Source organism: Bombina bombina, chromosome 2, assembly GCF_027579735.1.
Source record: "Bombina bombina isolate aBomBom1 chromosome 2, aBomBom1.pri, whole genome shotgun sequence".
Classification (NCBI taxonomy): Eukaryota; Metazoa; Chordata; class Amphibia; order Anura; family Bombinatoridae; genus Bombina; species Bombina bombina.
The window spans coordinates 493,121,913-493,145,702 of record NC_069500.1 but is presented as its reverse complement, the minus strand read 5'-3'; the positions used below and the strand labels follow the sequence as shown (position 1 = coordinate 493,145,702).

The 23,790-nt window shown below is 42.1% G+C and overlaps 1 protein-coding gene across 1 annotated transcript in view; it reads right to left on the bottom strand.

Moving 5' to 3' along the window:
• The window catches only part of POLE (DNA polymerase epsilon, catalytic subunit), a 571,199-nt gene that overhangs the window by 121,932 nt on the left and 425,477 nt on the right, over nt 1–23,790 (bottom strand). Inside the window, exon 36 of the mRNA XM_053702214.1 lies at nt 35–211. Coding sequence (XP_053558189.1) covers nt 35–211 — 177 coding nt within the window. The remainder of the gene's footprint in view (nt 1–34; nt 212–23,790) is intronic.

Here is a 23,790-nt window from a genome sequence, read left to right as displayed (position 1 = left end):
TGTGAGGCAGATCATTCCTTCAATAGCCTCTCACCTTGTAGCTGAGAAGTAGCCTTTGAATAGCTCTGTAAACCGTTTTCAAATCCGTTTCTGCTCGAACTTCAAACACATGTTTCTCAGGGGGCAAGAGCTCAGCATCAACCTTTTCCTGCATTGCACTGTGCTCTGTAGTGTACATGGTACTTAAGTTTGGCATCTGGTTACTTCGCACCTGCATCAGGAAATACAGTAGCAATCCAAAATTAAAGTCTGGCAATAAATATTTTTAAACAAATGTATAGGCTTCTACTGATAGCATTTTACCAGCAAGGTTTTGTTAATCTTCAGTCACAAATTCTAGCTATTTTAAAATCATTGAAGGCACTACATACAATATCTGAATATAAACTTCATCTATGAAAAAATATTGACCAATTAAGATTGCTTAAGTAATGGTGAACAATCAACAAAATATTCACCAAGGTTTTTTTCTTTATCCACCATGTCTATGTACAACACTTGGAACATTCCATTTAAAAATGCAAGTTATATTTCAAATACCTAAGAGCTATATATTTTTAACTTGTTTTAATATATAACTTTAGCACACCAAACTGTTCTATTATAATGAAATTTAAGAAGTCTAGTACCCCTTAGTTCATACGAGATCATTTAAGCAGGTTTGCAAACATGTATAGACTGAAAGGAAAAAACATAATCTATGTAAGAACTTACCTGATAAATTAGTTTCTTTCATAGTGGCAAGAGTCCAGGAGCTAGTGATGTATGGGATATACTACCCAAGATGTGGTTACTAGAGAGGGAGGGATAAAATAAAAACAGCTATTTCCGCTGGAAAAAAAATAAATACAAATAATAAAGTTCTTAAATTTCAAAAAATCAAAAAGTATAGGCAAAGGAATCAAACTGACACAACTGCCTGAAGAACTTTTCTACCAAAGACTGCTTCTGAGGAAGCAAATACATAAAAATTGTAAAATTTAGTACATGTATGCAAAGAATACCAAGTTGCTGCTTTGCAAATCTGATCATTTGAAGCTCCATTCTTGAAAGCCCAAGAAGTGGCAACTGATCTCGTAGAATGAGACTGCCCCGCCTCCAAATAAGCCTTGTGAATCAAACGTTTTAACCAAGATGCCAGAAAATGGCAGAGGCTTTCTGACCTTTCCTGGAACCAGAGGAAATAACGAATAAACTAGAAGTCTTTCTGAGATCCTTGGTAGTCCCAATATAGTATTTCAAAGCTCTTACCACATCCAAAGAATGTAGTGATATCTCAAGAGAATTCTTAGGATTAGGACACAAAGAAGGAACAAATTTCCCTACTAATGTTGTTAGAATTCACAACCTTAGGTACAAATTTAAACAAAGTCCGTAAAACCGCCTTATCTTGATGGAATATCAGATAAGGAGACACAAGAGAGCCGACAACTCAGAAACTCTTCTAGCAGAAGAGATAGCCAAAAGAAATAACTTTCCAAAAAAGTAGTTTAATATCCAAAGAATGCATAGGCTCAAAAGGAGGAGCCTGCAAAATCCTTAAAAACAAATTAAGAATCCAAGGTGGAGAAATAGACTTAACAGGTTTGATGCGAACCAAAGACTGAACAAAACAGTGAACATCAGTTTAGCAATCTTTCTATGAAATAAAAACAGAAAGAGCAGAGATTTGTCCTTTCAAAAGAATTTGCAGACAAACCCTTATCCAAACCATCCTGAAGAAACTGTAAAATCCGAGGAATTCTAAAAGAATGCCAAGTAAAATTATGAGAGGAGCACCATGAAATATAGGTTTTCCAAACCCGATAATAAATCTTTCTTAAAACAGACTTACGAGCCTGTAACAGCGTTAATCACTGAGTCAGAGAAACCACTATGAATAAGAACTAAGCGTTTCATTTCAATATTTAGAGATCCGGATGGAAAAAACGGCCCTTGAGACAGAAAATCTGGCCTTAAAGGAAGTGGCCAAGGCTGGCAACTGGACATCCAGACAAGATCCACATACCAGAACCTGTGAGGCCATGCTGGTGCTATCAGAAACACATGAGATTGTTCCATAATGATCTTGGAGATCTCCCTTGGAAGAACTAGAGGCGGAAAAATGTAAGCAGGTTGTTAAAACCAAGGAACTGCTAAAGCATCCATCTCTGCCTGAGGATCCTTGGATCTGGAAAGATATCTGGGAAGTTTCTTGATTAAACGAGAAGCCATCCAATCTATTTCTGGAAGACCCCACTTTTGTACAATCTGATGAAACATCTGGATAGAGCAACCACTCCACTGGATGCAAAGTCTGACGACAGTTAATCCGCTTCCCAATTGTTTACTCCTGGAATATGAATCGCAGAAGTTAGACAAGAGTTGGACTCCGCCCAGGAAAGTATCCAAGATACTTCTTTCATTGCTAAAGAGCTGCGAGTCCCTCCCTGATGATTGACATATGCCACTGTTGTGATATTGTCTGTCTGAAAACAAATGAAAAGTTCTCTCTTTAACAGAGGCCAAGCCGAAGAGCTCTGAAGATAGCACAGAGTTCTAAAATATTGATTGGTAACCTCGCCTCTTGAGGTTTCCAAATCCCTTGTGCAGTCAGAGACCCCCAGGCAGCTCCCCAACCTGTAAGACTTGCGTCTGTTGAGATCACAGTCCAGGAAGGACGAACAAAAGAGGCCCCTTGAACAATCAGATGATGGTCCAGCCACCATGACAGAGAGAGTTGGAATGTTGGGATTTAAGTATATTAACTGTGATATCCGAGTATAATCCCTGCACCATTGATTCAGCATGCAAAGCTGCAGATGTCTCATATGAAAACGAGTAAAGGGGATCGCGTCCGATGCTGCAGTCATAAGACCTAAAACTTCCATGCACAGTCACTAAAGGGAACATTCGGGACTGAAGGTCTAGACAAGCTAATACCAATTTCGTTTGTCTCTTGTCTGCTACAAAACAAAGTCATGGACACTGAATCTATCTGGAAACCTTAAAAGTGACCTTTGTCTGAGGAATCAAATTGATCCTCCAACCATGCCTTTGAAGAAACACTAGTTTCGTGTGAGATTCTGCTAAATGAAAAGACTGAGCTAGTACCACGATATCGTCCAAATAAGGAAACACTGCAATACCCTACTCTCTGATTACAGATAGAAGGGCACTGAGAACCTTCAAAAAGATTCTTGGAGCTGTTGCTAAGCCAAATGGAAAAGCAACAAACTGGCAATGCTTGTCTAGAAGAGAGAATCTCAGAAACCAATAATGGTCTGGATGAATTGGAATATAAAGATAAGCACCCTGTAAGTCTATTGTGGATATAAAATGCCCTTGCTGAACAAAAGGCAGAGTAGTCCTTATAGTCACCATCTTTAAAGTTGGGACTCTTACAAATTGATTTAAAACTTTCAGATCCAGAACTGGTCTGAAATAATTATCTCTCTTTGGGACAATGAATAGATTTGAATAAAACCCCAAACCCTGTTCCTTTAGAGGAACTTGAACAATCACTCCTGAAAGCTCTAGATCTGAAACACACTTCAGAAAAGCTTGAGTCTTCACAGGATTTGTTGGAACATTAGAAAGAAAGAATCTTCTCACTTTCTGAAACCTATTCAATACCCTTGCGACACAATATTCTGAATCCACTGATTCTGAACGGAACCTGACCAAATTTCCTGAAATTATTTCAATCTGTCCCCCACCAGTTGAACTGTATTAAGGGCCGCAGCTTCATGCAGACTAAGGGGCTGGATTTGGTTTCTTATAAGGCTTGGTTTTATTCCAATTTGAAGATGGTCTCTAATTGGAACCAGAGGCCTTAGGGGAAGGAGTTATCTTTTGTTCCTTATTCTGAGACAAAATGAACAAAAACGATTAGGACCCTCAAATTCACCTTTAGACTTTTAATCTTGAGGTAAAAAAAAAAAAAAAAAAAAATCCTTTCCCCCAGTAATAGTGGAAATAATAAAATCTAATTGAGAACCAAATAGATTCTAACCCTGGAAAGACAAAGATGATAATCTATATTTAGACACCATATCAGCATTCCAAGATTTAAGCCATAAAGCACTTCTGGCTAAAATAGCTAGAGGCATAGATTTAACATCAATCTTCTACCTGACAAGCTAAACTGTCCAACCAAAAAGTTGAAGCAGCAGCCACATCAGCCGTAGAAATGGCAGGTCTAAGACAATAACCAGAATTTAAATAAGCTTTCAATCTTTCTATCTAAAGGATCCTTAAAAGAAATACTATCTTCCATAGGAATAGTAGTACGTTTAGCAAGAGTGGAAATAGCCCCATCAACCTTAGGGGCTTTTTCACAAAACTCCAAAATTAGCCACAGGTAGAGGATATAACAAAACAGAATTTATGTTTACCTGATAAATTACTTTCTCCAACGGTGTGTCCGGTCCACGGCGTCATCCTTACTTGTGGGATATTCTCTTCCCCAACAGGAAATGGCAAAGAGCCCAGCAAAGCTGGTCACATGATCCCTCCTAGGCTCCGCCTACCCCAGTCATTCGACCGACGTTAAGGAGGAATATTTGCATAGGACAAACCATATGGTACCGTGGTGACTGTAGTTAAAGAAAATAAATTATCAGACCTGATTAAAAAAACCAGGGCGGGCCGTGGACCGGACACACCGTTGGAGAAAGTAATTTATCAGGTAAACATAAATTCTGTTTTCTCCAACATAGGTGTGTCCGGTCCACGGCGTCATCCTTACTTGTGGGAACCAATACCAAAGCTTTAGGACACGGATGAAGGGAGGGAGCAAATCAGGTCACCTAAATGGAAGGCACCACGGCTTGCAAAACCTTTCTCCCAAAAATAGCCTCAGAAGAAGCAAAAGTATCAAACTTGTAAAATTTGGTAAAAGTGTGCAGTGAAGACCAAGTCGCTGCCCTACATATCTGATCAACAGAAGCCTCGTTCTTGAAGGCCCATGTGGAAGCCACAGCCCTAGTGGAATGAGCTGTGATTCTTTCGGGAGGCTGCCGTCCGGCAGTCTCGTAAGCCAATCTGATGATGCTTTTAATCCAAAAAGAGAGAGAGGTAGAAGTTGCTTTTTGACCTCTCCTTTTACCGGAATAAACAACAAACAAGGAAGATGTTTGTCTAAAATCCTTTGTAGCATCTAAATAGAATTTTAGAGCGCAAACAACATCCAAATTGTGCAACAAACGTTCCTTCTTTGAAACTGGTTTCGGACACAGAGAAGGTACGATAATCTCCTGGTTAATGTTTTTGTTAGAAACAACTTTTGGAAGAAAACCAGGTTTAGTACGTAAAACCACCTTATCTGCATGGAACACCAGATAAGGAGGAGAACACTGCAGAGCAGATAATTCTGAAACTCTTCTAGCAGAAGAAATTGCAACTAAAAACAAAACTTTCCAAGATAATAACTTAATATCAACGGAATGCAAGGGTTCAAACGGAACCCCCTGAAGAACTGAAAGAACTAAATTGAGACTCCAAGGAGGAGTCAAAGGTTTGTAAACAGGCTTAATTCTAACCAGAGCCTGAACAAAGGCTTGAACATCTGGCACAGCGGCCAGCTTTTTGTGAAGTAACACAGACAAGGCAGAAATCTGTCCCTTCAGGGAACTTGCAGATAATCCTTTTTCCAATCCTTCTTGAAGGAAGGATAGAATCCTAGGAATCTTAACCTTGTCCCAAGGGAATCCTTTAGATTCACACCAACAGATATATTTTTTCCAAATTTTGTGGTAAATCTTTCTAGTTACAGGCTTTCTGGCCTGAACAAGAGTATCGATAACAGAATCTGAGAACCCTCGCTTCGATAAGATCAAGCGTTCAATCTCCAAGCAGTCAGCTGGAGTGAAACCAGATTCGGATGTTCGAACGGACCCTGAACAAGAAGGTCTCGTCTCAAAGGTAGCTTCCAAGGTGGAGCCGATGACATATTCACCAGATCTGCATACCAAGTCCTGCGTGGCCACGCAGGAGCTATCAAGATCACCGACGCCCTCTCCTGATTGATCCTGGCTACCAGCCTGGGGATGAGAGGAAACGGCGGGAACACATAAGCTAGTTTGAAGGTCCAAGGTGCTACTAGTGCATCCACTAGAGCCGCCTTGGGATCCCTGGATCTGGACCCGTAGCAAGGAACTTTGAAGTTCTGACGAGAGGCCATCAGATCCATGTCTGGAATGCCCCACAGCTGAGTGACTTGGGCAAAGATTTCCGGATGGAGTTCCCACTCCCCCGGATGCAATGTCTGACGACTCAGAAAATCCGCTTCCCAATTTTCCACTCCTGGGATGTGGATAGCAGACAGGTGGCAGGAGTGAGACTCCGCCCATAGAATGATTTTGGTCACTTCTTCCATCGCCAGGGAACTCCTTGTTCCCCCCTGATGGTTGATGTACGCAACAGTTGTCATGTTGTCTGATTGAAACCGTATGAACTTGGCCCTCGCTAGCTGAGGCCAAGCCTTGAGAGCATTGAATATCGCTCTCAGTTCCAGAATATTTATCGGTAGAAGAGATTCTTCCCGAGACCAAAGACCCTGAGCTTTCAGGGATCCCCAGACCGCGCCCCAGCCCATCAGACTGGCGTCGGTCGTGACAATGACCCACTCTGGTCTGCGGAATGTCATCCCTCGTGACAGGTTGTCCAGGGACAGCCACCAACGGAGTGAGTCTCTGGTCCTCTGATTTACTTGTATCTTCGGAGACAAGTCTGTATAGTCCCCATTCCACTGACTGAGCATGCACAGTTGTAATGGTCTTAGATGAATGCGTGCAAAAGGAACTATGTCCATTGCCGCTACCATCAACCCGATCACTTCCATGCACTGAGCTATGGAAGGAAGAGGAACGGAATGAAGTATCCGACAAGAGTCTAGAAGTTTCGTTTTTCTGGCCTCTGTCAGAAAAATCCTCATTTCTAAGGAGTCTATTATTGTTCCCAAGAAGGGAACCCTTGTTGACGGAGATAGAGAACTCTTTTCCACGTTCACTTTCCATCCGTGAGATCTGAGAAAGGCCAGGACAATGTCCGTGTGAGCCTTTGCTTGAGGAAGGGACGACGCTTGAATCAGAATGTCGTCCAAGTAAGGTACTACAGCAATGCCCCTTGGTCTTAGCACAGCTAGAAGGGACCCTAGTACCTTTGTGAAAATCCTTGGAGCAGTGGCTAATCCGAAAGGAAGCGCCACGAACTGGTAATGTTTGTCCAGGAATGCGAACCTCAGGAACTGATGATGTTCCTTGTGGATAGGAATATGTAGATACGCATCCTTTAAATCCACCGTGGTCATGAATTGACCTTCCTGGATGGAAGGAAGAATAGTTCGAATGGTTTCCATCTTGAACGGTGGAACCTTGAGAAACTTGTTTAAGATCTTGAGATCTAAGATTGGTCTGAACGTTCCCTCTTTTTTGGGAACTATAAACAGATTGGAGTAGAACCCCATCCCTTGTTCTCTTAATGGAACAGGATGAATCACTCCCATTTTTAACAGGTCTTCTACACAATGTAAGAATGCCTGTCTTTTTATGTGGTCTGAAGACAACTGAGACCTGTGGAACCTCCCCCTTGGGGGAAGTCCCTTGAATTCCAGAAGATAACCTTGGGAGACTATTTCTAGCGCCCAAGGATCCAGAACATCTCTTGCCCAAGCCTGAGCGAAGAGAGAGAGTCTGCCCCCCACCAGATCCGGTCCCGGATCGGGGGCCAACATTTCATGCTGTCTTGGTAGCAGTGGCAGGTTTCTTGGCCTGCTTTCCCTTGTGCCAGCCTTGCATTGGTCTCCAAGCTGGCTTGGCTTGAGAAGTATTACCCTCTTGCTTAGAGGACGTAGCACTTTGGGCTGGTCCGTTTCTACGAAAGGGACGAAAATTAGGTTTATTTTTTGCCTTGAAAGATCGATCCTGAGGAAGGGCGTGGCCCTTACCCCCAGTGATATCAGAGATAATCTCTTTCAAGTCAGGGCCAAACAGCGTTTTCCCCTTGAAAGGAATGTTAAGTAGCTTGTTCTTGGAAGACGCATCAGCCGACCAAGATTTCAACCAAAGCGCTCTGCGCGCCACAATAGCAAACCCAGAATTCTTAGCCGCTAACCTAGCCAATTGCAAAGTGGCGTCTAGGGTGAAAGAATTAGCCAATTTGAGAGCATTGATTCTGTCCATAATCTCCTCATAAGGAGGAGAATCACTATCGACCGCCTTTATCAGCTCATCGAACCAGAAACATGCGGCTGTAGCGACAGGGACAATGCATGAAATTGGTTGTAGAAGGTAACCCTGCTGAACAAACATCTTTTTAAGCAAACCTTCTAATTTTTTATCCATAGGATCTTTGAAAGCACAACTATCCTCTATGGGTATAGTGGTGCGTTTGTTTAAAGTGGAAACCGCTCCCTCGACCTTGGGGACTGTCTGCCATAAGTCCTTTCTGGGGTCGACCATAGGAAACAATTTTTTAAATATGGGGGGAGGGACGAAAGGAATACCGGGCCTTTCCCATTCTTTATTAACAATGTCCGCCACCCGCTTGGGTATAGGAAAAGCTTCTGGGAGCCCCGGCACCTCTAGGAACTTGTCCATTTTACATAGTTTCTCTGGGATGACCAACTTGTCACAATCATCCAGAGTGGATAATACCTCCTTAAGCAGAATGCGGAGATGTTCCAACTTAAATTTAAATGCAATCACATCAGGTTCAGCTAGTTGAGAAATGTTCCCTGAATCAGTAATTTCTCCCTCAGACAAAACCTCCCTGGCCCCATCAGACTGGGTTAGGGGCCCTTCAGAAATATTATTATCAGCGTCGTCATGCTCTTCAGTATCTAAAACAGAGCAGTCGCGCTTACGCTGATAAGTGTTCATTTTGGCTAAAATGTTTTTGACAGAATTATCCATTACAGCCGTTAATTGTTGCATAGTAAGGAGTATTGGCGCGCTAGATGTACTAGGGGCCTCCTGAGTGGGCAAGACTCGTGTAGACGAAGGAGGGAATGATGCAGTACCATGCTTACTCCCCTCAGTTTGCTTAGGGAAAGCCCCTAAAGAATAAGGTGTCTAAAACAGTGCCTGCCGATATTATTATATCAAAATACCCAGATAAAATGATTCCTCAAGGCTAAATATGTGTTAATAATCAATCGATTTAGCCCAGAAAAAGTCTACAGTCTTAATAAGCCCTTTTTGAAGCCCTTATTTACGATCGTAATAAACATGGCTTACCGGATCCCATAGGGAAAATGACAGCTTCCAGCATTACATCGTCTTGTTAGAATGTGTCATACCTCAAGCAGCAAGAGACTGCTCACTGTTCCCCCAACTGAAGTTAATTGCTCTCAACAGTCCTGTGTGGAACAGCCATGGATTTTAGTGACGGTTGCTAAAATCATTTTCCTCATACAAACAGAAATCTTCATCTCTTTTCTGTTTCTGAGTAAATAGTACATACCAGCACTATTTCAAAATAACAAACTCTTGATTGAATAATAAAAACTACAGTTAAACACTAAAAAACTCTAAGCCATCTCCGTGGAGATGTTGCCTGTACAACGGCAAAGAGAATGACTGGGGTAGGCGGAGCCTAGGAGGGATCATGTGACCAGCTTTGCTGGGCTCTTTGCCATTTCCTGTTGGGGAAGAGAATATCCCACAAGTAAGGATGACGCCGTGGACCGGACACACCTATGTTGGAGAAATTATGCTTACATGATGATTTAATTTTCTTCTGAAGGGAAGAGTCCACAGCTGCATTCGTTACTTTTGGGAATTCAGAACCTGGCCACCAACAGGAGGAAAAGACACCCCAGCCAAAAGCTTAAATACCTCCCCCACTTCCCTCATCCCACAGTCATTCTGCCAAGGGAACAAAAGAACAGTAGGAGACATATCAGGGTGAAAAAAGGTGAAAAAAGGTGCCAAAAGAAAATTTTTACAGCCGCCGCAGAAATAAAAACACGGATGGGAGCTGTCGACTCTTCCCTTTAGAAGAAAATGAAATCATCAGGTAAGCATAATTTCTGTTTTTCTTCTTAAAAGGGAAGAGTCCACAGCTGCATTAATTACTTTTGGGAAAACAATACCCAAGCTAGAGGACACTGAATGCAATAACGTGTGGGTACAAAAGGCGGCCCCTTCGAAAGGCACCACAGCATGAATTACTCAACACCCAAAAAATAAAAAAGTACAAATGACGCAGAGAAAAACCCGAGCCCAGGTAACTGCACATCAGTTACACCACCGGTAAAGCCAAACTAGAGACCACTAGAGTCCATCAGGTCCAAACAACCTCCGAAGCATCTGACCCACGGGACACAACTCCCAAGAAGGTACCCGGCTAAAGATAAAGACCCCATTTGCCCCCCAAAAGGAAACCTGAGACCAGGAAATCCAAAAGGAACTTATTCCACTCAACACCTAAAAGCAACCCATGGTTGTCTTTACAAAGGCAACGCCCAGGGAGACAAACTCCCTAGAACACAAGGACCCAAAAAGAAGGATCCATACACAGAGAACATGTCCTCAAAAAGGACTCAAGGAACCCCTCATGTCCCCCAATCCCATACCATACCATACCCTAAGCTACTCCAGGAAAATCATGAGTCCCCCAATGCTCCATAACACATCTAGATCTGGAGGCTAGATAGGCGGTGACAGCAGGAACAGGAGAACTATCCCAGCAGCTAGAACAGAGCTCTCACAGAGAAACCAAAACGTCTGAACAGGAACTATCAAAGACCAGCCTCTAAAAGGAAGGCTGACCCCATCGCTAACTCAAAACGGCCTAAAGGCGTGTCAAGCTAGTTAGCATCCAGACAACAGTGAGTAGCTGTAACTGGATACACCATCACAAAGCAAACCGCTGTGGATGGTTCCAACTCTAAACCACCAAGGGCGTACAGCCCACCGAACAGTGACTCCAAGGATCACCCCCTCCCGGCGCCGGTAGAAAGGAGGAGGACATCCCTCAAGGAAAGGGCAAACAGCAGAACAGTCAACACTGCGTAGGGTAACCTATCCCTAAACCTTCCCTCTGGGATAACGGTCCCAGCCCAAAGGCTAGTCAAAAGACAGAAGAACAGAATACAGGAGAGAAGAGAGGATCAACGAGGAACAAAATCCCCTGTTAGACCACTGCTACAAGTCAAAGAAACATTGTGCTTGGGGACCACCAAGGGCGTACAGCCCACCGAACAGTGACTCCAAGGATCACCCCCTCCCGGCGCCGGTAGAAAGGAGGACATCCCTCAAGGAAAGGGCAAACAGCAGAACAGTCAACACTGCGTAGGGTAACCTATCCCTAAACCTTCCCTCTGGGATAACGGTCCCAGCCCAAAGGCTAGTCAAAAGACAGAAGAACAGAATACAGGAGAGAAGAGAGGATCAACGAGGAACAAAATCCCCTGTTAGACCACTGCTACAAGTCAAAGAAACATTGTGCTTGGGGACGAGACCCCCCTACACGCAGTCGTGGACAAAAAAGGGCACACTTCCCAAGGGAAGAAGTCCCCCAAAAGCCACAGAATTCATACACATAGTAGAAGCCCCCCACGGGAGCAAAACCCTCAGTCTCCTGCTGCAGGAAAGGAGGAACCAGACACTGCATCACAGCTCCCCTCCCAGGAACCTGAAACACAGGAAGGGAAAAAACCCCTGCAAGGCAGGACCAAGGATCCCCAGGACTCCATGATACTAAGGTAATTCCAAACCCGGAGAACCCAAACCCTACTCTGAAAGAGAAGGGAATGAATAATGAAAAAACAAACACACACCTACCATATAGAGGCGAGACCCCTTGGCCACATCGCCAACCTGGTTGAAAAGCACCTGGAGTCTACAGGAACATTGTGAATGCACCAGAAGACAGGTAGTTCTTGTGAACTGCTGGTGCAATGCTCCCAATCGGCCTCTAACAGGGGGTGTCAATCAACCCGATCGGGTTGATTATTGCCCACCACCTCAGAGCAGGCGGACAAGTTATGGAGGTTTAGACCGCTGCTTCATAACTTCTTGATAACTTCCGTTTCCGACGAGCCTTCAGGAAACAAGGGGCCTCAAGCTCCATACGGAGCTTGATAAATATGCCCCATTGGCTCAAACGGAGCCTGCTGCAGAACCCTAAGAACAAGATTAAGGTTCCACAGAGGAGCAACAGGTCTAAACACAGGCCCAATTCCCACCAAGTTACGAATTCAGTTGCAGAGCGGCACCACAGCAATTCCCTGGATTCTGAATCTGCCAATAGTGACCTTTGTGAATATTCTGGGAGCCGTAGCCAGACCAAACGGAAGGGCACCAAATTGGAAATGCTTGTCCAGAAAGGCAAACCTGAGAAACTGGCAATGATCCCTGTGAATGGGAACATGTAAGTGCGCATCCTTCACGTCTATGGTCGTAATGAACAGACCTTCCTGGACCAATGGAAGAATGGAACAAATTGTTTCCATCTTGAAGGACGGAACCCTGAGGAATTTGTTGAGACACTTGAGATCTAGGATGGGACGAAAAGTTCCCTCCTATTTGGGAACTACAAATAGATTTGAATAGAATCCTAGACCTTGTTCCTTTAGAGGGACTGGTACAATAACTCCCAGGGAGGATAGGTCCTTTACGCAATTTAAGAAGGCCTCCCTCTTTACCTGGTTTGAGGATAATCTTGACAGGAGAAATCTGCCCCCTGGAGGGCAAGACTTGAATCCTATTCTGTAACCCTGGGATACTATGTCAACAGTCCATGGATCTGAGACATCACTTATCCAAGTTAACCAAAAGAGAGAAAGCCTGCCCACCGCCTGATTCGAACTCAGATCGGGGCCGGACCCTTAATGCTGATTTAGAGTCAGCGGAAGGCTTTTTGCCTTTTTCCCTTGTTCCGGGGCTGGCTGAATTTCCAAGTGGACCAGGATTGGTCAGGTTTGGAAGAGGACGACTTCTATCCCTTAAAGTTACGAAAGGAACAAAAATTAGAAGTCTGACGACACCTAGGTCTAATTTTGTCCTGAGGTAGGAAAGATCCCTTTCCACCCATAGTCTCTGAAATTATCTCTGCCAGACCAGGTCTAAACAGAGTCTTCCCTTATAAGATAAAGCCAAAAGCTTGGCCTTAGAAGACACATCGGCCGACAAGGATTTTAATCAGAGCTCTGCGGGCTAGTACAGTTAGACATCTTAGTTCCCAGCTGAATTATCTGTATGTTGGAATAACAGATAAATGTATTGGCCATTTTTAGAGCTTTGATCCTATCTTGGATCTCCTCTATCGTAGTTTTTATTTGCAATAAGATCAGACAAGGCACAGCACAAATAAGATGCTGCTCCCGCAACCGTGGCAATACTTGCTGCAGGTTGCCACTGTAATCCTTGATGGATGTACATCTTTTTAAGTAAGCCTCTAGCTTCTTATCCATTAGTTCCTAAAAGGAGCAACTATCCTCTATAGGAATGGTAGTTCTTTTGGCAAGAGAAGAAATAGCTCCTTCTACTTTAGGAACAGTGCGCCATGAGTCACGAATAGAGTCAGCAACAGGGGAAACAGCTTCTTAAAATCAGGAAAGGGGAAAATGGAACCCCTGGCTTATCCTATTCTTGAGCTAAAATTTCAAACATCTTCCTTGGGACAAGAAAAACCTCCTTCAGAAGATGGAGAATCAAACACTATAAAATTTAGAAGACTTTGTGGGTTGACAGCAACCAAAGGTTCAGAACCTCTTTCAGTAGTAACCGGAGGTGTTCAAGCTTAAATCTAAAATTAAGCTCTTCAGATTCTGAAGATTTTTCTGCTAAAGTGTCAGTCTGAGATTTCACTTTCAGAAGCTACTGTATTCTCCTCATCAGACATTTGAGAAAGATTGACTAATGCAGACCTAGAGTCAGAAGACTTACTATCAGACAAATGTTTAGATTTTATCTTATGCTTACCAGAGGAAGGGAAAACTGACAAAGTCGCTGATACTGCAGAAGAACTCTGAGCAGCAAAATCCCCAGGTAAATAAACACCTCCAGGTGGATGAGAGAACACAGAAGGCACAGTATGAGAAACAACTAAGGCTTGGGATGTTTGAGCAGAAAGGTGAGGCATGTCATGCACAGCATTATCTTGAGACAGTTGGCTTAGAAGGGAGCAACTTGTCCTTAAATTTTAAAGTTTTAGTTAAACACGAGGAGCAAAATTGCATAGGCAGAACAATTTGGGCCTCTAAACATAGTAAACTTTTATCCATAGAGATTGAGTCCATGGCTATAGTGTAACAGGTCCCACTAGTAATGACAAAATATGTAAAATAAAAAGAAGTAGTTTTAAATATAGAAATCAATTATCAATGAAAATTAGATATCAAAAATTTTAATAATATACCAGCCAAAAGAAAACACCCCACTAGTAAGAGGAAAAAACGGAACTCCTTGTAGAGATCCTCTCCGCTTAAATGATCCGGGCAGATGTTAAAAACCAAGGTGACACAAGAAGCCTCTAGCTGGAGCTTAGCAAAGTTTCACTATCTTCAACGGCTCTACTCCGTTAAACCGCAAGAGCGGGCGAGAAAAAAAACGTGCAAAAGACTAGCGGTTAAAAAAAAAACAGCTTTCCCATTTTAAACAGTCATAAGCTCTACAGAGCAATAATACAATAACCTCTAAACATAGAAGTAATAAAGAGACAGGGAATATAATAAAAGATATCCTTTACCATTAACGCCTTACATCCCTTAGCCAAGTGTGTCTAAGTCTCATACTTAATAAAAAGTGCCATACTGTATTATAAGTGCCAAATATATTGTCCCCAATATGAATCCTTAACTAGTAAAGATTATTATGTCCCAGAAAGGATCTGAAAATGAGGATTAACCTCTTAAGTGCTGTTGTCCTTCTGTACCTAGAAGGCAAAGGCACTTACCTTAGATCCAACTGCATGATAGATGCTGATCCTTAGGTGTGGCAAGTACTTCACTCCCTGTCATGGAACTGTAGGAAAAGCAAGAATAGAGCAATCAACTCTGGCTTTCTACAGAGGGGTAGCAAAGTGTTAAAACTAAAGCAAAGGCTTCCTCGCCGCCTTTTATCTGCTAAAAGCCACCACTACTCTTACTAAAGAGATTGACGTGGACACAGCTAGACCCCAATCTATGCTTGCAGGGAAAAGTACCCATAAAAGGATTAAATATCTTCAGACACCAACTTCGCACATTCTCCATTAACAGATGCAAAGAGAATGACTGGGGATTATGAGTAAGGGAAGTTACACTTAACAGCTTTGCTGGGGTGCTCTTTGTCTCCTCCTGCTGGCCAGGAGTTGAATATCCCACTAGCAATTGTAATCACGTTGTCTACTCCATGTCACAGGAAAGAAGCCATGCTTTTTATTGAACTCACAGTTCTGAGTTCTTAAGTTGTTACCATTGTGCTATAAGAAAACACTTAAGAATAAGATATACATATTGCTGTAATTTCCATGATTACTTGCTGAAGTAAACTATTTTTAAGTAGAGAATGTAACTGACTAAAAAATAAAGACTATCCCCATTGGGGGGGGGGGGGGGGAGATTAGTTATTGCCCAGCAATAAGAATGTAGCTGATATAAACAGATTCCATGTAGAAAAAAGAGGGGATAATGTTAAAATCCCACAAACTACATCTAGCATGAATAGGTGGAGGGTCTCTCATAGACACAGATATTAGAGACAAACTAACGGGGACATCAAGGACACCAAAAGTCAAGCCAACTACACAAAGAACAGGAAAAAAAATGAACTAAAAACATTGTAGAAAGGCTCAAAGCTCCTAAATAAGAGGCATAATCATAGCAGCAAAGAAAATGCTGAAAAAAGAATGATCTCCATTGTAGAAATAATGCACTATTGTCCCAGCAAAAAAGTACAATTCTCAAAAAAGGAGGGACATTATAAAATAAAGTCAATATACCAATTTAGGTGCACAAGAAAATAAACATATTAGAATCATATTGAGGGAGATCCCAAACTGTGATCATACAAATATGAAGGAAAACCTATCCCATGATCACAAAAATATATGAATGTGACATAGAAAAAAAACCCACCACACAAAGTCGCCAGTTAAAACGACTTCTGGTTAGGAATGCAAGTTGTCACCAGAAGCACAACCTGATGAGAAAGCAGGAGCTTTTACCTGGGTTAAAACCCACAATCTTCTGCTTCAGGAGCGTTGGAGCTAACCACTACGCCACATCTCCCTTCCTTAGTCGTAATAACCCCTTCAGAGGGAAAAAAATTATAGAACCCATAAACATTAAGGAAAAATAAACATTTTAGTGACCTAAGATCACTAATAAACCGATAAATGATATGTAGAATAAAACATGTCAGACATTAGAAGAAACCTACAAAAATGTAAGGCCCATACCTAAAACATTTAATATATTAGTGTCCTAAGATCACTAAATATCCTGTATGCATGTCACCTAGGATAATACCAAAGATATAGACGTAAGGAAAATTACCTCAATATAAGAGATAACATTGATCGAATACATAAGCAAGAGATTAACCGTTAGAAAAAACATGGAAGGGAACTGCACTCCAAGACCGGACCAGGTACACATCCTGTGACACAGCAAAATCCAGCCCTGGGTGCTAAATAGCACTCCAAAAAAGCTGTGATGTCACCAGAGCCACAGGCAGTTAACCCCAGTCCGGAATGGGTGCAAGAAACAAGGGGGATTACAAACAAAAAGTAATACAACACATAGAAAAAATTTATGCTTGCCTGATAAATTTATTTCTCTTGTGGTGTATCCAGTCCACGGATTCATCCATTACTTGTGGGATATTCTCCTTCCAAAAGGAAGCTGCAAGAGGATCACCCACAGCAGAGCTGTCTATATAGCTCCTCCCCTAACTGCCACCTCCCAGTCATTCGACCAAAGACAAGCAAGAGAAAGGAGAAACTATAGGGTGCAGTGGTGACTGTACTTTTAAAATAGAAAACACCTGCCTTAAAATGACAGGGCGGGCCGTGGACTGGATACACCACAAGAGAAATAAATATATCAGTTAAGCATATATTTTGTTTTCTCTTGTAAGGTGTATCCAGTCCACAGATTCATCCATTACTTGTGGGATACCAATACCAAAACTATAGAACACGGATGAAGGGAGGGACAAGGCAGGTGCTTAAACGGAAAGCACCACTGCCTGTAAGACCTTTCTCCCAAAAATAGCCTCCGAAGAAGCAAAAGTATCAAATTTGTAGAATTTAGAAAAAGTATGAAGCGAAGACCAAGTTGCCGCCTTACAAATCTGTTCAACAGAAGCCTCATTTTTAAAAGCCCATGTGGAAGCCACCGCTCTAGTGGAATGAGCTGTAATTCTTTCAGGAGGCTGCTGGCCAGCAGTCTCATAAGATAAGCGGATTATACTTCTTAACCAAAAAGACAGAAGTTGCTGAAGCCTTTTGGCCTTTCCTCTGTCCAGAGTAGACAACAAACAATGCAGATGTTTGACGAAAATCATTAGTAGCTTGTAAATAAAACTTTAAAGCACGAACCACGTCAAGATTGTGTAATAGACTTCCTTCTTTGAAGGAGGATTAGGACACAGTGACGGAACAACAATCTCCTGATTGATATTCTTATTAGATACCACCTTAGGAAGAAACCCAGGTTTGGTACGCAAAACTACCTTATCTGCATGGAAGATCAGATAAGGGGAATCACACTGCAAGGCAGATAACTCTGAAACTCTTTGAGCCGAAGAGATAGCTACTAAAAACAGAACTTTCCAAGATAAAAGCTTGATATCTATGGAATGCAGAGGTTCAAACGGAACCCCTTGAAGAACTTTAAGAACTAAATTTAAACTACATGGCGGAGCAACAGGTTTAAACACAGGCTTGATTCTAACTAAAGCCTGACAAAACGCCTGAACGTCTGGAACATCCGCCAGATGCTTGTGCAAAAGAATAGACAGAGCAGAAATCTGTCCCTTTAAGGAACTAGCTGACAATCCCTTCTCCAATCCTTCTTGGAGAAAAGATAATATCACAAGTCCCGTGCCACAAGTCCTGTGTAGCGGCGTCTATAGGAAACATCTTTTTAAAAACAGGAGGGGGAGAGAACGGTACACCTGGTCTATCCCATTCCTTAGTAATAATTTCAGAAAACCTCTTAGGGATTGGAAAAACATCAGTGTAAGTAGGATCTGCATAGTATTTATCCAATCTACATAATTTCTCTGGGACTACAATAGCGTCACAGTCGTCCAGAGTTGCTAAGACCTCCCTGAGCAATATGCGGACGTGTTCAAGCTTAAATTTAAATGTAGACATATCAGAATCAGGCTGAAGTATCTTCCCTGAATCTGAAAAAACATAATTTATGCTTACCTGATAAATTTATTTCTCTTGTAGTGTATCCAGTCCACGGATCATCCATTACTTGTAGGATATTCTCCTTCCCAACAGGAAGTTGCAAGAGAATCACCCACAGCAGAGCTGCTATATAGCTCCTCCCCTAACTGCCATATCCAGTCATTCAACTGAAACAAGCCGAGAAAGGAGAAACCATAGGGTGCAGTGGTGACTGTAGTTTAATTGAAATTTAGACCTGCCTTAAAAGGACAGGGCGGGCCGTGGACTGGATACACTACAAGATAAATAAATTTATCAGGTAAGCATAAATTATGTTTTCTCTTGTTAAGTGTATCCAGTCCACGGATCATCCATTACTTGTGGGATACCAATACCAAAGCTAAAGTACACGGATGATGGGAGGGACAAGGCAGGAACTTAAACGGAAGGAACCACTGCCTGTAGAACCTTTCTCCCAAAAACAGCCTCCGAAGAAGCAAAAGTGTCAAATTTGTAAAATTTTGAAAAGGTATGAAGCGAAGACCAAGTCGCAGCCTTGCAAATCTGTTCAACAGAGGCCTCATTTTTAAAGGCCCAGGTGGAAGCCACAGCTCTAGTAGAATGAGCTGTAATCCTTTCAGGAGGCTGCTGTCCAGCAGTCTCATAGTCTAAACGGATTATACTCCGAAGCCAAAAAGAAAGAGAGGTTGCCGAGGCCTTCTGACCTCTCCTCTGTCCAGAGTAAACAACAAACAGGTTAGATGTTTGACGAAAGTCTTTAGTAGCTTGTAAGTAAAACTTCAAGGCACGGACTACGTCTAGATTATGCAAAAGACGTTCCTTCTTTGAATAAGGATTAGGACACAATGATGGAACAACAATCTCTTGATTGATATTCTTGTTAGAAACCACCTTGGGTAAAAACCCAGGTTTTGTACGCAGAACTACTTTATCTGAATGAAAGATCAGATAAGGAGAATCACAATGTACGGCAGATAACTCAGACTCTTCGAGCCGAGGAAATAGCCATCAGAAACAGAACTTTCCATGATAAAAGTTTGATATCAATAGAATGAAGGGGTTCAAACGGAACCCCTTGAAGAACTTTAAGAACCAAGTTTAAGCTCCATGGAGGAGCAACAGGTTTAAACACAGGCTTAATCCTAACTAAAGCCTGACAAAATGCCTGAACGTCTGGAACTTCTGCCAGACGTTTGTGTAAAAGGACAGAGCAGAAATCTGTCCCTTTAAAGAACTAGCTGATAATCCTTTGTCCAAACCTTCTTGGAGAAAGGACAATATCCTAGGAATCCTAACCCTACTCCATGAGTAATTCTTGGATTCACACCAATGAAGATATTTACGCCATATCTTGTGGTAGATTTTCCTGGTGACAGGCTTTCGTGCCTGTATTAAAGTATTAATAACTGACTCGGAGAAGCCACGCTTTGATAGGATCAAGCGTTCAATCTCCATGCAGTCAGTCTCAGAGAAATTAGATTCGGATGATTGAAAGGACCTTGTATTAGGAAGTCTTGTCTCAGAGGCAGAGTCCATGGTGGAAAGGATGACATGTCCACCAGATCTGCATACCAGGTCTTGCGTGGCCACGCAGGCGCTATCAGAATCACCGATGCTCTCTCCTGTCTGATTTTGGCAATCAGTCGAGGGAGCAGAGGAAACAGTGGAAACATATAAGCCAGGTTTAAGAACCAAGGAGCTGCTAGAGCATCTATCAGCGTCGCTTCTGGGTCCCTGGACCTGGATCCGTAACAAGGAAGCTTGGCGTTCTGGCGAGACGCCATGAGATCCAGTTCTGGTTTGCCCCAACGATGGACCAATTGAGCAAACACTTCCGGATGGAGCTCCCATTTCCCCGGATGAAAAGTCTAACGACTTAGAAAATCCGCTTCCCAGTTCTCTACGCCCGGGATGTGGATCGCCGATAGGTGGCAAGAGTGAGTCTCTGCCCAGCGAATTATCTTGGAGACTTCTGACATCGCTAGGGAACTCCTGGTTCCCCCTTGATGGTTGATGTAAGCCACAGTCGTGATGTTGTCCGACTGAAATCTGATGTACCTCAGTGTTGCTAACTGAGGCCAAGCTAGAAGAGCATTGAATATTGCTCTTAACTCCAGAATATTTATTGGGAGGAGTTTCTCCTCCTGAGTCCATGAACCCTGAGCCTTCAGGGAGTTCCAGACTGCACCCCAACCTAGAAGGCTGGCATCTGTTGTAACAATCGTCCAATCCGGTCTGCGAAAGGTCATACCCTTGGACAGGTGGACCCGAGATAACCACCAGAGAAGAGAATCTCTGGTTTCCTGATCCAGATTTAGTAGAGGGGACAAATCTGTGTAATCCCCATTCCACTGACTGAGCATGCATAATTGCAGCGGTCTGAGATGCAGGCGCGCAAATGGCACTATGTCCATCGCCGCTACCATTAAGCCGATTACTTCCATGCACTGAGCCACCGTAGGGCGCGGAATGGAGTGAAGAACACGGCAAGCATTTAGAAGTTTTGATAACCTGGACTCCGTCAGGTAAATTTCTTTCATGTAATTAGCAAGAGTCCATGAGCTAGTGACGTATGGGATATACATTCCTACCAGGAGGGGCAAAGTTTCCCAAACCTCAAAATGCCTACAAATACACCTCTCACCACACCCACAAATCAGTTTTACAAACTTTGCCTCCTATGGAGGTGGTGAAGTAAGTTTGTGCTAGATTCTACGTTGATATGCGCTCCGCAGCAGGTTGGAGCCCGGTTTTCCTCTCAGCGTGCAGTGAATGTCAGAGGGATGTGAGGAGAGTATTGCCTATTTGAATTCAATGATCTCCTTCTACGGGGTCTATTTCATAGGTTCTCTGTTATCGGTCGTAGAGATTCATCTCTTACCTCCCTTCCAGATCGACGATATACTCATATATATATCATTACCTCTGCTGATTTTCGTTTCAGTACTGGTTTGGCTTTCTACAACATGTAGATGAGTGTCCTGGGGTAAGTAAGTCTTATTTTCTGTGACACTCTAAGCTATGGTTGGGCACTTTTTTATAAAGTTCTAAATATATTTATTCAAACATTTATTTGCCTTGACTCAGGATGTTCAACATTCCTTATTTTCAGAAAGTTTCATATTTGGGATAATGCATTTGAATAAAACAATTTTTTTCTTACCTTAAAATTTGACTTTTCCGAAAATGCTTCATTTTATTGCGTCATTCTTGGCGCAAAATTTTTTTCTGTTTCCGGCGTCATACGTGTCGCCGGAAGTTGCGTCATTTTTTACGTTCTTTTGCCCCAAAAATGTCGGCGTTCCGGATGTGGCGTCATTTTTTGGCGCCAAAAGCATTTAGGCGCCAAATAATGTGGGCGGCACTTTTGTCTCCACATTATTTAAGTCTCATTTTTTATTGCTTCTGGTTGCTAGAAGCTTGTTCACTGGCATTTTTTCCCATTCCTGAAACTGTCATTTAAGGAATTTGTTCATTTTTGCTTTATATGTTGTTTTTTCTATTACATATTGCAAGATGTCCCATGTTGAAGCTGAGTCAGAAGATACTTCTGGAAAATCGCTGCCTGGTGCTGGAGCTACCAAAGCTAAGTGTATCTGCTGTAAACTTTTGGTAGCTGTTCCTGCAGCTGTTTGTATTGAATGTCATGACAAACTTGTTAATGCAGATAATATTTCCTTTAGTAAAGTTACATTACCTGTTGCTGTTCCATCAACATCTAATACTCAGAGTGTTCCTGATAACATAAGAGATTTTGTTTCTAAATCCATTAAGAAGGCTATGTCTGTTATTCCTCCTTCTAGTAAACGTAAAAAGTCTTTTAAAACTTCTCATTTTTCAGATGAATTTTTAAATGAACATCATCATTCTGATTCTGATAATGGCTCTTCTGGTTCAGAGGATTCTGTCTCAGAGGTTGATGCTGATAAATCTTCATATTTATTTAAAATGGAATTTATTCGTTCTTTACTTAAAGAAGTCCTAATTGCATTAGAAATAGAGGATTCTGGTCCTCTTGATACTAAATCTAAACGTTTAGATAAGGTTTTTAAATCTCCTGTAGTTATTCCAGAAGTTTTTCCTGTTCCTGGTGCTATTTCTGAAGTAATTTCCAGGGAATGGAATAATTTGGGTAATTCATTTACTCCTTCTAAACGTTTTAAGCAATTATATCCTGTGCCATCTGACAGATTAGAATTTTGGGACAAAATCCCTAAGGTTGATGGGGCTGTCTCTACTCTTGCTAAGCGTACTACCATTCCTACGGCAGATGGTACTTCCTTTAAGGATCCTTTAGATAGGAAAATTGAATCCTTTCTAAGAAAAGCTTACTTGTGTTCAGGTAATCTTCTTAGACCTGCTATATCTTTGGCGGATGTTGCTGCAGCTTCAACTTTTTAGTTGGAAGCTTTAGCGCAACAAGTATCAGATCATAATTCTCATAGCATTATTATTCTTCTTCAACATGCTAATAATTTTATTTGTGATGCCATCTTTGATATCATTAGAGTTGATGTCAGGTATATGTCTCTAGCTATTTTAGCTAGAAGAGCTTTATGGCTTAAAACTTGGAATGCTGATATGTCTTCTAAGTCTACTCTGCTTTCTTTCCAGGGTAATACATTATTTGGTTCTCAGTTGGATTCTATTATCTCAACTGTTACTGGAGGGAAAGGAACTTTTTTACCACAGGATAAAAAATCGAAAGGTAAATTTAGGTCTAATAATCGTTTTCGTTCCTTTCGTCACAACAAGGAACAAAAGCCTGATCCTTCATCCTCAGGAGCGGTATCAGTTTGGAAACCATCTCCAGTCTGGAATAAATCCAAGCCTTTTAGAAAATCAAAGCCAGCTCCTAAGTCCACATGAAGGTGCGGCCCTCATTCCAGCTCAGCTGGTAGGGGGCAGATTACGTTTTTTCAAAGGAATTTGGATCAATTCCGTTCACAATCTTTGGATTCAGAATATTGTTTCAGAAGGGTACAGAATTGGCTTCAAGATAAGGCCTCCTGCAAAGAGATTTTTTCTTTCCCGTGTCCCAGTAAATCCAGCGAAGGCTCAAGCATTTCTGAAATGTGTTTCAGATCTAGAGTTGGCTGGAGTAATTATGCCAGTTCCAGTTCTGGAACAGGGACTGGGGTTTTATTCAAATCTCTTCATTGTACCAAAGAAGGAGAATTCCTTCAGACCAGTTCTGGATCTAAAAATATTGAATCGTTATGTAAGGATACCAACATTCAAAATGGTAACTGTAAGGACTATCCTGCCTTTTGTTCAGCAAGGGCATTATATGTCTACAATAGATTTACAGGATGCATATCTGCATATTCCGATTCATCCAGATCACTATCAGTTTCTGAGATTCTCGTTCCTAGACAAGCATTACCAGTTTGTGGCTCTGCCGTTTGGCCTAGCAACAGCTCCAAGAATTTTTACAAAGGTTTTCGGTGCTCTTCT